General features: G+C 38.2%; 1 protein-coding gene across 2 annotated transcripts in view; it reads left to right on the forward strand.

Moving 5' to 3' along the window:
* LOC137195601 (EGF-like repeat and discoidin I-like domain-containing protein 3) overlaps positions 1 to 10,591 on the forward strand; it is a 118,904-nt gene extending 108,313 nt beyond the window's left edge. For both annotated transcript variants that reach the window (XM_067608105.1, XM_067608113.1), the window contains 2 exons: positions 424 to 579; positions 10,141 to 10,591. In XM_067608105.1, the coding sequence (XP_067464206.1) occupies positions 424 to 579; positions 10,141 to 10,290 (306 nt within the window). In that variant the 3' untranslated portion in view covers positions 10,291 to 10,591. The remainder of the gene's footprint in view (positions 1 to 423; positions 580 to 10,140) is intronic.
* Positions 10,592 to 14,301: the final 3,710 nt, after the last annotated feature.

A 14,301-nucleotide genomic window follows, 5' to 3' on the forward strand; every position in this document is an offset into this window, starting at 1 on the left:
ATAATTGAATGATAAAATGTCAATAAAGGTAAGGTTTGTATATTTACTGCTTCTCACCCTTGCGCTGTAAATTGTTTGCAACAAATGACAAATGACGAACCTATTAAAAATTAACCCAAATGGAGCAGTCTGGGTCTCAGAAGCTGCTGCTGCTGCATGCGATTTCTGTTTTGCTGAGGCGAGGTTGCGGACTTAGCCTTGTTGTTCAATATTCTGTGAATAATTGAAACTGACTTCTTGTGCCTGGTGTCTTTATACAGTGAATTCTCTGATGATATCAAAAGGGGGAGAAAAAATGCTGACTAGATTGTGAATATTTAGCAACTGTGACAGTTTTTCAATAGCTAACTTTTTAGAGCAATGACATTTTTCATTAAACTCTCTTTCTCTTCCTTTCTCTCTTTTGGCCCATTCCTCTCTTAGGTCGACTTGCTTGTGCCAACCAAGATCACGGGTATCATCACTCAGGGAGCTAAAGACTTTGGCCATGTCCAATTTGTTGGCTCATACAAACTGGCGTACAGTAATGACGGAGAGCGGTGGAATGTATATCAAGATGAGAAACAGGGGAAGGACAAGGTAAGCAGCTTTCACATCCCTTAACATCTATGAACAAACACAAGTTGAACAGGTTCAAACCATATCCACCAAAACTTTCAAACTAAGAAGAATGCATATCCAGATAAAACTCACTATTGTCATGTACACAAAGCAATTATATTGAAAAGTACAGTGGAATCATAAATGCATGCTTGTGGACACTGTTAGTACTTACGTTTTGAATTATATATCACACCACAAAGGAAAGGAGCATTCTGGGTAGAGAGAAGTAACATTGACAGAGAAATGCACAGGAAGAACAGAATCGTCAAGCAGACAAAAATAGAAAGCAGCAAATGTCAAAAAGACAGGTATTAAGTGTGAAAATGTTCATTTTGGACACTGTCTGTTTCCACTTCCCTTCAGCATCCCCTTATCTGTGGCTCAAACAGAGCTTGCCTGGTCTTTCCTATTGCCTCTCTGTGGTTTGGGATCAGATAAGTCTGTGCTGTCAACCAGGCTTGGCCAGTGCTATGCTGAAAATCTTTTTTACGGCCCTTCAACGGAGTACACATGTCCATTCCAATCGCCCACGACAACAGAGACAGTGCAGGGCTGCAGCAGTCTCTCTGCTGATATCAGGAGAGCTGCAGGCGCAGGGTTACAGCTGAAGCTGAAGCCCCTTGTCTTTCAGATACTGGTGGCAAGTGAGGTGGTGTTTACTTCTCTCTCTTGCTGTGTTATTGAAAGATAAGCACTACTTCATCTGCTTATTTGGATATTGGTGATGCCTATGACTTTGGAAAATCAAGAAGCCAAGATCTAGTTAAATTTCTACATAGAAATTACACAATAAGCAAATAGTGGTGAGTTGTTGAAATCAGTCCATGTTACAGTATCTTACAGTGCCACAATAGAATATTTACTGTATAATCTGTTGCAGAGTCTTAATTTACGGCTTGAATATAACTGCTAATCAAGTGTAAAAGTATTTTAAGGTCCCATAAGGAATGTTTTAAATTGGAATTATCATTTTATTCCATTAAACAAATGTAACACTTTGAATGTGTGAAAATTGCTCCTCTGGACTGAAAGATATTTAGTTGTGTATAATTTATAGTAACAAGTGGAAAGGTTTGCACAGATAATTCAATTCTAAGTACATGTAAGATATCCAGATGCAGACAGAATGTCTTTGTGCTTGAGTACAATCCTTTTTCGTGGCTGAGCAACCACTCAGAGATTAAACAAGCAGACAAAGATAAAAATTGTAAATGTAACTTACTGTATGAGATGTGAATACAAGTTTAGAAAAACATGTGATTAACAGTTATGTTGGATTGATATAGATTTTGCTAGATTAAATCTTCAATATACAGTATATTGGCACAAATTAATTTATTTATTCAAAATTCTTCCTCACATTTGAAACTAATAACCTAATTTGAAAGCATTTGATGATATTTTTCCATTAACTTAAAACATTTTGTATTAAATTTGACAACATATTGGATTACATGGTTAAACTGCAGTCTCTGCCTTCTTCTGTGTGCAGAAAAGCATCCGTTATGGTGTCTGGCGTTCTCATAAAACAGACTCCAGTTTGTAGAGGGTTTTGTGGTAACTTCCACTGCCATTTCAAAATACGATTTTCACAAAGAAGGTCTTTTCTTTTGTTTGGCTCAATGTGATAGCACTAAAGCTGAAATATGACAGTACCATGTTAAGCCAAATAACACCCTTCAATAGCCAGATATCAATTTGTGCTCCTTATCCTTAGCCAATACCCAGGAATATTTTCACATATCTACAGTTCAAATTCCTTCCTTGAGTAATTTACACCCATGATGATCTTTGGATACGCGCCACTGCATGCTCAGCATGATTTTCACTCAAGCAATCTCAATACTGAGCACTGGATGACTTCCAGAGAGATAGCAAAGGGAAGGAGCAAAGAGTTCCAGTGATATCTCAGGAACCTAATATTATTATGGTTTATTTTTAAATCTCATTTTCAGAGGCAACTCAATGGAGCTCAGCACTGCTGTCCAGCTACCCATGGATTTTAAAATCTCTTTAAACTAGATGCAAGCTTTTTCTATCATCGTCTATAGCCTTCCCTGTGTTGTTATTGCTGTATAATTCAGAGCAGAACCAAGGATAGGAAGTCAATCCGAGTGTGTGTGTGCTCTGTATTAGAGGGCAGGCGTGTTTAGCAAGGCTTCTGAGAATGTCAATCAGTTTGTCCCTAGACAGAGCCAAGGGGCTGTTCAGATGTATGATTCTTCAAGGTGTTTTCCCCCTTCAGTCAGCTGAAGCAGCCATTAATGCTAGAGGACACATTTGGCTGTTGGACTCCCGAGGCTCCTTCTGCCACACCACAATGCTTCACTTGGCAGGGATATACTGTGTACGTGTGTGTGTGTGTGTGTGTGTGTGTGTGTGTGTGTGTGTGTGTGTGTGTGTGTGTATGTGTGGGTATGTCTGGGTGTTTGGTTCGGGCACAGTGGTGGAGACTTGTAAGTATTCTTCTCAGCTCTCCCCTCCAGCTCCTGTGTGGCAGAGGCTGCAGGCAGTTAGATCTAGATTGAGAGAGGAGGCTCTGTCAGAATACATATGTTGTCAAGCCAAGGCACAGTGGCACACACCTCAGTATCCCTCTACAAAATCCATAGAGTGCCTTGTTTGCCTTTTCTTTCACACACAAATCCCAAATACCTGTGTACCGCACTTGTAACTGAGACAAGTAACAACATAGTCTATTGTTTAAATATAATTAAACCAGGATACATTCAATAATCAAACGCATCGGCTCGGCTGCGTTCCCACTTACACACAATTTCCACACCCGGGTCACTACTCTGCCTAGTCCTGCACCACTGCACTTTCTTGGGTGTCAATATTTACACAGTCAGTTGATGGGGGCAATCAAGCACAAAAGTAATTGATTTATGTGTAATAGTGTTTCTCTCAGGTGACACAGGGTTAATTAGCCATTAGAGCCTTCAATTCCCTTCAGGTCAGAGGGTAACAGAACATTAGATAGTTGCGAATACAACCATCTGAAGATTAGCTACTAACAAAAGCATATCTTCTTTTTTCGACAGCTTTGGAAAATATTGTTTTCAAGGCTTACCTAGATAATATATTGAGAGCCTCTTAGAAGAAAAGGTTCATTGTGCATTTCAGTTTGAGTGAGTGTAACTGCCACTTCTTAGCCGGAAGGCCACTCTTGACCTTTCAGTGAAGATGTCGCTGTGTTTTCCTGGTATCACCACGGCGGACTCAGGCAACATGAGGGCAAGGAGCAAAGAGATCTGAGTGACCCGCTCTCTTGACCTGTGCAGCAGGTTTAAATAATGGAGTTTGGGCAGTGTTGTATCTCCAGAGGCATGCAACACCTCCTCTAGTAATGTGTACCCGTCACTCTACCAGCTTGCAAAATCAATAGTTGGGAGCAGAGTTGTCGCTGCTGGGTCAGTCTGAAGACACACAGAGAAATGTGTTCTTATGCTTCAACCGTTGGATGATATAATTATACTTGGGGGTGATTAACTGAGATGTAGCCTTCGCTACCTCCCACATTTTTGACTACAAACTAAAAACTAGAAGAAATAAAAACACAGAGGGTGTGTGTTTATAAGTAGCCAAAGAATTTATCTCAATGCTGCTGCTGCCACTCAGATTGGCTACAAGTCTGCTTGGCTGGATGTTTTTTGTTTTTCTCTCTTTTCTTCACTATCAACAGTACTGCCAGATTTTGTCAACAGAATTCAACATAGACTAACAGTTTCAGTTGCCACTGGTTATTCATTAACACAAATACTATCAACTGCAGTGCCTTCTCCGTTATTGTCCTAATGCTACTGCTATCATGCCGGCTGGCCACAGGTTGGGCTCAGCAGGTTGGACTCTGGCTGCAGCAGCTGCCTCATTTATACACTGCTGTATCTGAATTTTATTTTCTCAGTATCGTTGTATTTGGATTTTCACACATGAAATATATTCCTCATTTTCTTTGCTCAATAAAACATTCAGTTCCAGTGCAGTGAGGCCATCATTTACAGCAGCCAAATACATAATTTTACCACATTCAGTAACAAAAAAAAAAGCCTAAAATGGTGCAAATTGGATCCACAGAAAGAGTTCAGATGTTTTTGATTCATGTACATGTTGGCAACTTTGAAAATAAAAGAAAATTTGAGTTAAAAATATCATTGGAAAGTCACATTGTAACAACAGAGAGTCTAACATGCTCACAATGATAATGCTAACATGGATGATAATGATAATGCTAGCATGTTTAATGTTCACCATGTACACTGTGGTGGTTGTGCATGTTAGTTTTCAAACATGTTCTAATCAGTACTAAACACAAAGTACAGCTGAGGTTGATGGGAATGTCTTGAGTTTTGCATTTATTTGAGCATAAACCAAAGTATTGGACAAATTTAATGTCTGAACAGATGATGGCTCTAGATAAAAAGTCAGGCGATCAAGTTGATCATGTTGAGGTATATCATAGCAAAACTTTGACCTGCTGATGGCACAAGAGGAAAAGTCAAATTATCACCAAAGTCAGTGGGATTAATCCTCTGGGGACCATGAATGTATATACACAGTCTCATAGCAACCTATTGAATAGTTGTCAAGACAAGCTTGTGTGGTTTACAGTACTTACTTGGCAACAACCTCTGTCTATCACAAATGCTATGGGAAATGACAGAAGATGGCAGCACGTTACACACTGTTCACTGAGTTTGAAGGCAATGTCCTGCATCTGACTTACTTGACTTAATCCTCTTTACCCCGTTGAGGGGCATAGGGCGTCTACCAGAGCTCTCCATCTCACTCTCTTCTGGGCCCGGGCCTTTGCTTCTTGCCAGCTTACTCCGATGTTCTTCAGGTCTTGGAGTGTGGAATGTCTCCAGGTGTTTCTCGGCCTACCAGCTTTCCTCTTCCCCTGTGGGTTGTAATCCAGGGCCTGTCTAGTGATATTGTTTGAGTCCTTCCTCAGGGTATGCCCTATCCAGTTCCACTTTCTCCTTTTGATGGTGGTAGCTATGCTTGGTTTGTTATCCTCCACAGCTCCTCATTTGTGGTTTTGGTGGGCCACCACAGCTTGAGGATGTAGTGCAGGCATTTGTTAACAAACACTTGGATCTTGCTTGTGAGGCCCTCGGTAGTCTTCCACGTTTCAGAGCCATAGAGCAGGACAGTCTTCACATTGGTAGTGAAGATCCGTAGCTTGGTGTTGTTGCAGAGTTGTTTGGACAACCAGATTGGCCTGAATATCTTGAATGCTACCTGTGCTTTGCTGATACGTGCCTCAATGTCCCTGTCTGCTCCTCCATCCTTGCTGATTGGATCATGTGTTTTCGGATTTACCCTCATGGTCTTGGTTTTACAGGTATTGATCTTGAGTCCAAGCTGGTCACTATTAGTCTGTAGCCTATCTGTCTTCTGTTACATGTGTGTATGGTTTTCAGAGACTAGTGCAAGGTCGTCTGCGAAATCAAGGTCCTCGAGCTGTGTAAACAAGGTCCACTGGATTCCTGTCTGTTGATTTTCAGTTGTTCTTCTCATGATCCAGTCGATGGCGATGAGGAAAATCAGAGGAGAAAGAAGACAACCCTGCCTCACCCCTGTTGTGATGGCAAAGGTGTCTGACAGTTTCCCCTTGCAGATCACCCGGCCATTGAAATCCTGGTACATGTTCTTTATTAGGTTGATGATCTTAGAGGATAGGCCATAGTGACCTAAGAGCTTCCAGAGCACTTCCCTATCTAAGCTGTCAAAGGCTTTTTCAAAATCTATAAAATTTATGTACAGGGGGTCCTGCCACTCCATGTCAAAATGACATATTCTTCACTATTTTCACTCCTGCGTGTATGTGCCTGAATTATTTTATACATATAAAGTTGTTTGCCAATATGTTGTTTTTGAGGATACGTTGATCACATTGCTCATCCTTTTTCTGGTTTTTCTTTCTAATATTGTTTGTCCTTTTAATGTGATTTTTCACATATCGTGTTCCAGACAGTTTATTTTAGAGACATTGCCTCTGACTCTGTGCAGGTCCCCAGACAGTCTAGGAGAGATTCTTGTCATATTTCAATCAGATGCTTCTTTTATGGCCTTCCTGGCCTGTCTTTTATATTGTGCTATCACGTGCCCTTCTTGTCACAATTCAGTTGTTGCAACACTCCAGGAAGTGACACATTTCTCACTTCCCAATGTCAAATGCTGCATTTCTAAAATACAATAACAAGTGAAAAGACGAGGTCAACACAGAATAGTTTCAGAAACTGGTAGAATTTTATGTTCTGTGTTGACTGACTGCCTTCATTTAAGTTATATTATGTTGTCAAATAATGTAAGCAGTATGCAATTAGAAAAAAAAAAAAAACTTCGAACACACATGCTGCTTCGTTATCAGCTGTTACCACTACTTCAGTGCTCTGCTACTTAAGGCCATACTGTTGTTATACCTTCTGCATAAATCGTAATTTAGAAATGGGTTGAGATGAGTCTTTTTTAACAATAAGTAGATAAGACAACACACAACACAACTAGAGAAAACTGAGACTGGCTGATACCATAAAATCTAAACTGAAGTTTTACCAATATTAAGTCTTGTTGATTCAACAATTCATAATACAGACAGTAATAACGACAGTATCACCTTCAGATTCAACTGAAACTCATCAAAGTTGATTATGGTCTATTCGTTACACATTCATGTTAAAATTACCTCTTCACACTATACAGGGAAATCATTTTCATGTACTCATCAACATTAAAACATTAATGAGATGAACCGTTAGTTTCTTAAGAACTTTAATTGGGATTATAATTTCGTTGGAAGAAAACAGTATATATAGAGAAATGGGATAAAAGGGCTGAAATGACAGAGGGCAGAGAACCATGTGATGTTGTGTTGTTTGCTTGTCTGCAGATGGAGACCTTGTCTGACTCCAGCCTAAGCTCCATGCTACAATATAGATGAGAAAGACAGGGGAGAGAATGGGTTTCACTGCAGGAGGAAAATGATGAAAAAGAATGTAGTATAAAAAGGTGGCCTGCACTCGTTTGTATTAGACATGTGAAATAAGGAAAGTGATGAAAGAGTGCACCTGTCACATTATTTCAGCTTCAGCCCGCTGTGAGAGTAAGTCACAAAAACACTGAAAATGACAGAGAACAACAGGACCAAACATACTGAATAAAGAATTATACGTCATATTAATGGAAACAAACACACACATACTAGGAAGAGGAGGTAGAGGTTTGATAACTTGTCACATCTTCGCATATTGATCAGGGACAATTACATCTTATATATCCAGCTGCCACTGGATAGCCAAATGGCCCATGAGAGTATTTATTGCATCTGCAAACCATATGTTTTATATTACAGCTTACATGTATACTCTGAGCAATACTAAACCCTTATTGAGATGTATTACGTGTTTTATTGAGATTCATTTTATAATAATTTAGTTTTAGAATAATGAAATTGGCATTGGGTTCAAAATAAAATGGACTTTCCAGTCATGTTATTTTAGATTTTCAGCAACATCAAGCTGAAGTGACCTCAGTGAATTAGTATTTTAACATATTTAACGACATGATATCTATCCATCTAGGGGTGTTAAGTTACTCTTTAAATACAAAAGCCATAATATTATTTGTGAAAACTGATTTATCTTATGTTAATAATTGTTCACATTATCCTGAAGACCTTATACTTTGGTTCTTGGTTCCATTTCAAAGTAGGATTCAGCAGTCTGAAAAACAGGGTATTTATGGGATATTCTTGTTGTCTCTGGACAGGTTTGAAATATATTCAATTTTATTGCATGTTTCATTCAGAAATCAGTGTGCCTATAAATGTTATGTGATCTTTTGTATTGTGTGTAATCAATTGTGTTGACACACTATACACAATTTGTCTGACCAATTCCTATTGTCAATCCCTATCACCCTGTTTATAATTACCACTAGGTTATTTATGTGAATGATTTCTTCCAGTTGGCAGTATATCCTAGAAGAGGCACTCAACCTGAAATCTCTTCTAAGCATCAAACACCTCCCACTGTATGCTCAAAATATGGCAAGACTAAATTTCTCTCCCCTTCATCAAGCACTAAAACTCAAATCTTAAAAGCTCTTCTCCCTTTCTATTATAGGATATAAACCATATATATACTGTATATAACTGTGTGAATGTTTTGTCCAATCAAGCACATTCTCAACTATTTTGCTACAAGATCTTTTATGTGGTTTTGGTGCATGGCCGTTGTTTCAGCACTTGTTACAATGAAACCTTGATGATCATGTCTTGATTGTCTAAATCCAAACTAGTGCCTATGATTAATTGAAAGAGAATCAGTTGGAGGTTTACTCTAGAAAAGGTCAGCCCCCGTCTCCAGCACCTGTTTGGATTTGACCCACTGATTTTCCATTCCACACAACAGTGAATCCCATTACATCCCAATTACGTAGGCACAATCATGTCTGCTTAATTGAAATGATCATATCCTTCAATGGAGCATTCCCTGTAGATACATTTCTTCTTAATATACTTCATTCTACTGTCTATTAACCACACACAAACACAAAGCTTGTAATAATCAACAGTAGAGCTCACATCCCAGTATGTAAATTCTGTTTGTTTTTATGTGGTAGTCAGTTAACCCTTGCACTGTTGTTTAAAGACTTTAAATATATTGTAGCTTCAGTTGAATTAGTACAAAAGGGGTGCAAACACAATGAAACGTGTCTCTTGACAAGAATAATGTTTAGCTTGAGGTAAAACAAACTGTGTTTTCAGTAGGACATCCCAGTGGCTACATGACGAGCCAATACTAGAGAGATTTTATAGCAACATTTCTGGCAGCCACCAAAGCCTTCACTTTATTGCCAAGGTGAAAAACCAAAAAATGTTCAACATAGTTGAAGGAAAACAAGAGCAACAAGCAGTTGCCAGTTAATAAAGCCACTCGGTAAGAAGCAACAGAAGATGTCACTAATTGTGAAGGTGGGATTTCCTGCTGTGCTGCTCTAGCAACGCACAATTTTCCCTGGGGGAAACTGTTGATGTGCTTGCCTATGTGGAATATAAAAGGAAAGTAACAAGAATAGGTTTGAGTTGAGAGAATGGTATTGGCAGTGTTTGAATTGACATCCTGATTGGCTGCACTTCATTCGGTACCTGCTCAGGCATGAGGCCTTCGATGTAACAGGCTGGAAAAGTGAGACAATGTTCTCCGTGAGGTTTTTAATAGAGAGAGCCGTGAGACTTCGGTCATGTGATTTTTCACTGAATATATTTTTCCGCAAAACGTTGACTCCAAAAGCATGTGGGGGTGTCTGGAGATCTTTTATTTGATTCCATATTTAAGTCTAAAAAATCCATTCAATAGTGCTGCAGCAATAAACATCAGTTTACAGACTTTTTTAAAATTTTTATTCGGTGCTTTGCTTCTGAAGAGAAACCACCATCAATCAGACAAAATCTTGACTAGAGTTTCTGTTTTTATTGTGCAGAATCCTAATCATAAAGAATAATAATGTTCTCTGGTTCTGTTTCCGTAGGTCTTCCAAGGGAACTTTGACAACGACACACACAGAAAGAACGTGATAGATCCACCCATCTACGCTCGGCTCATCAGGATCCTTCCCTGGTCATGGTATGGCAGGATCACTTTGCGTGCAGAAATACTTGGATGCACAGAGGAAGAGTGAAGCCCTTTCCTCCATCTTTCTGCCATCCCCCCCCGTCCCTTGGCATACTGGAGTATCTCACCCAGTATATCAAAAATAAACTGTGCAACCTGTAAAAAGAAATTGATTTCCAATGGATTTTTCAAGAATAAGTGTTCGGTTTTGGTGGGTTGCTGTTTGTTCTTTTGTACAATGATTTAAACCTGCCCCTGTTCCACTTTTGTCTTTTCTTTTCCTCTTTAAAGCGTGATACGTGTCTTTTTATTCTCCTCAAGATTTACCATCCTGTTTGGAATGAACTTCTGTAATATATATGGGAAAGGTGGGGTTGGGGGGAATGGGGGGGGGGGGGGGGGGGGGGGGGGGGAAGGGGGGTTGGAAAGGGGGGTGTCACTGTGGTTTTAACTTGTTGCCATGGAAGCTATTGTACAGTGTCACTTTTTAACAAAGATGTGAATTCTGTCTGCCGTGCTTCATTGGACATGATTAACCAACTTCATTCCATAACTAAACTGTCTAAAATACCATGTAGAGATCAGACGTTATCACATTATCAAATATATTTTTACTTTGATAACTACACTTCCTCAAGCCATGCTTTTACCCTGATGGACACTGGCATTACTACATCAATCAAAACACTATTAATGCTCTTGTATTATATGTAAAAGACTAAGAAATTGCATGGTGCGTGAATTATAAATGTATATTATGACAAATCATTTAAAACCTGCTGCCCTGAGAGCAATGGCTTTGATTTAGGGACCTATTTTTATGTGCATTTTTAAATAGTTCTGAAACATTACAACACACTGCAAAAGCTTACTGAAGATGACTGATATGTGAGACAATAAACAAACGCTGCAGTTAAAAGTGATGCTGTAGCTCAGACACTGAGGCTTATATAGGCTGTCTCTAGTTGAAATGTCTTAATGCTCTCATAAGGAGTTTCCTTTTTTTTTCTTATTTTTGTGTCTATTTGATTATCAGTATACTTTTTCTAAGATATTTGGATTATTGTTTGTGCTTGTTCCTTTTTTGTATTTATTTAGATTTATCTGTCTCAGCTGTCAGATTCATTAAATCTGTGTTTAATGTCCTTGTGTTGTCTTGGAGATCTAAGGTGAATCAATTAAAAAGCTCAGGATAGATTTCATTGATAACAACCCACAAATGTATAATTTTTGGCCACCTATTTAAGATTTCTGTGTATGATTATTTAAAAGAAATGTCAAATGAGTCAGAGCAATTATTTAATTCATTGACATTCATGCATAATTTGAATATTAAAAGCAGTTTTCTATTTTCTGTAATCCCTTTGATATGACATGATAACCGCTAATTAATTTCTTTATTTTCAAAAGAGAGTAAATGTCCAAGATAAATTATATATTAATATATGTTATCTCGAATCTGCAATGATGATGATGAACCACAGTAACAGTACAGCGCTCCAAATTAAACATGGACAGTGTCTTTATTTCAGGGGGAGAGATCTTTATTATTATACTGGATGAAAAATTATAGCAATGAAACGTTTAAAATGTAACTTGTTGGTGTTTTCTCATGACATGACAGCAGCTCTCTGCATGTTCAAGTGGTTTCAGGGTGCTCAAAGTATTTAGACACATTAATGTTACAAGGGATAAATATACTGTATACGTCAGAACACTTTGTTTATGCAATTTTCACTGTATGGGTTCTGCTGTTGGCTGCATCCTGCAGTAAATGAATGCTTGGTTGGTTGAATAAATGGAAGTAAACAAGTAACTTAGGTATTGCAGCAGCATCAAACCTTGCAGCCGGTTCTACATGGGTTGAAAATAGGCTTGGATTACTCTTGTGGTTTTCACTCTTGACTAATTTTCCCAAAGCTCTCATGCTAAAATGAGAGCTGAAGGGAGCCGTGTCTACTTTTTTGCTCCCTGTGTGACTCAAGACTTGTTAGCTTTCAGTCACTTAACTAACCAATCATTCCATATTGTAGAAATACAATACATTTTTTCTGAGATTGCAGCACAGCCTGAAAGAGGGAAAAAAAGGTAATTTAATGCTTCAACCTTTCCAAGTAATTTTAGTTCCCTGAATAGATAGAAAATACAAGAGTGCCACTGTTATTTTATTCACTTTATATTTCATGAATAAAAGTTCTTCGGAATCAAAACTTTATGGACTTAATTTTACACCCAAAATGACAGAAAGCACAGAAAAGAAAAAAAAAAAATACCAAGAAATTTGTCACCACCCAAATGTTTTGGAGCTTACTTTATATTGCTGTATGCCAGGGCATTTTAAGCTGTCCTACCTTTAACATGGATGTTGTTGTAGTTGACAAGTAACTGTATGAAGTCTGAAAACAAAACAGCTTTGATTGTTATCTGGATAACTGGAACTGAATAGCCAAATGTATTCTGATTTGGCAAACTACAATATGATATGATTCAATATACTATAATGGCCCTGATGTGTCTAAACATAGGATGATCTTGGAAAGTTTACTTGTGTTATGTTGCCAAACTCCAAATCTGTACTTTAATGTAAGTTCCACTGAAAGACTTTGCTGTAGATTACCAATATGTGAAAATTGTTATTGGTGTGAATCAGTGACTGTCATTCCTTAGGTTCATAAACACAGGATAAGCATAAACTAATTATTCCTCACAGATGACATTTTCCATTCTGACTTCAATTGTTTATTGCCAAATACCTTCATCTTGGCCGGCATCTGCTCTGAGCGATCTTTGTAGTTAGCTGCCTGTGAGCACTGATACAAAGCTTTGAAGAAGTTTGCATGATGTGAGTTTGAACTGTACAGTAAAACAGAGATGTCCACAGGCACATTATGTTCTTGCATATCATAAGGATCTAATAGCCTTTACTTTGTACTCACCGTCGATTGTCTTGTGCATTGTAAAACTTCATCTCACGGGTTAAAAAGGGGAGCAAAGTGGGAACTCATCCTGTCTTTGTATTTCTGCGTCAGCTGTTCACATTTTACCTGCTCAGTCTGAGTGTCAATCACTATCTAGAAAAAGTACCTATTATAATGCTGGTTAGGTTCAAGCCGGCAGAGGAGAGCGAGAAACTGTGTACAGTTAAAAAAGATGATGCTTCAAACAAAAGCTCTTTCAGTTTGACAAATAAAAACATATCTGTGAAAAGGATGTGGTTGGTGTGTTTTCTTTAAATGTCTGATCACTTATTCTCTTAATCCCTTCAAATGATTAATCTTTATACAGTTCATTATATTTTGTCTATCCCTTTTGATAAGTTTGTTGTACTAGCCTCACTCATCTCATCTTGATGAGATGAGAAGTCCACCTACTGTAGCCTGAAGCTGAGGTATCAGGCATTCATAGAATGTGTTGCAGAAGGTAACATCAAATGAAGGAAATTATCAATATTCACCTTTGTTTTTATCTTGTCTTGTTTAACATCACTGTTTTTCTTTTACCTTTATTTGTCTACTTTTGTTATGAAGTTGCAGTTACAATAGTTGCTATGACAAGTTCTTTGCCTGCTATACTTATGCCATTCAAAAAATAATAGGCCTCTCTGACTTGCTGATCATCTTTATAGATTAGCTAAAGATGAGTCATTAAAGGAATAGATCAACATTTTGGGAAATATGCTTATGCGCTTTCTTGCCGAGCGTTAGATGAGAAGATTGATACCACTAAGATCTGTCTCAAAATGTAGCTGGAGCCAGCGGGTGATTAGCTTAGCTCAGCATAGAAACCAGAATCAGAATCAGCTTTATTTGCCAGGAATTTGACCTCGATTTCCAGCAGCTCTCAATGTACTCAAATTCAATGTACAGAAAGAGACACATACATACATTCAGCTAAACAAGTACAAGGAGAGATAAGTGGGCATAAACAGCTATTATGTGAAGGAAAGTAGGTGGAAAAAGAAGAATAAAAATATATAAAAATTCAAAAAAATATATACATACACACACAACAATGGACAGCAACATGCATACAATGTCTAGTCTAAACAGGGGTAAAACAGCTAGCCTGGCTCTGTCTA

This window comes from Thunnus thynnus, chromosome 2 (assembly GCF_963924715.1).
Source record: "Thunnus thynnus chromosome 2, fThuThy2.1, whole genome shotgun sequence".
NCBI lineage: Eukaryota > Metazoa > Chordata > Actinopteri > Scombriformes > Scombridae > Thunnus > Thunnus thynnus.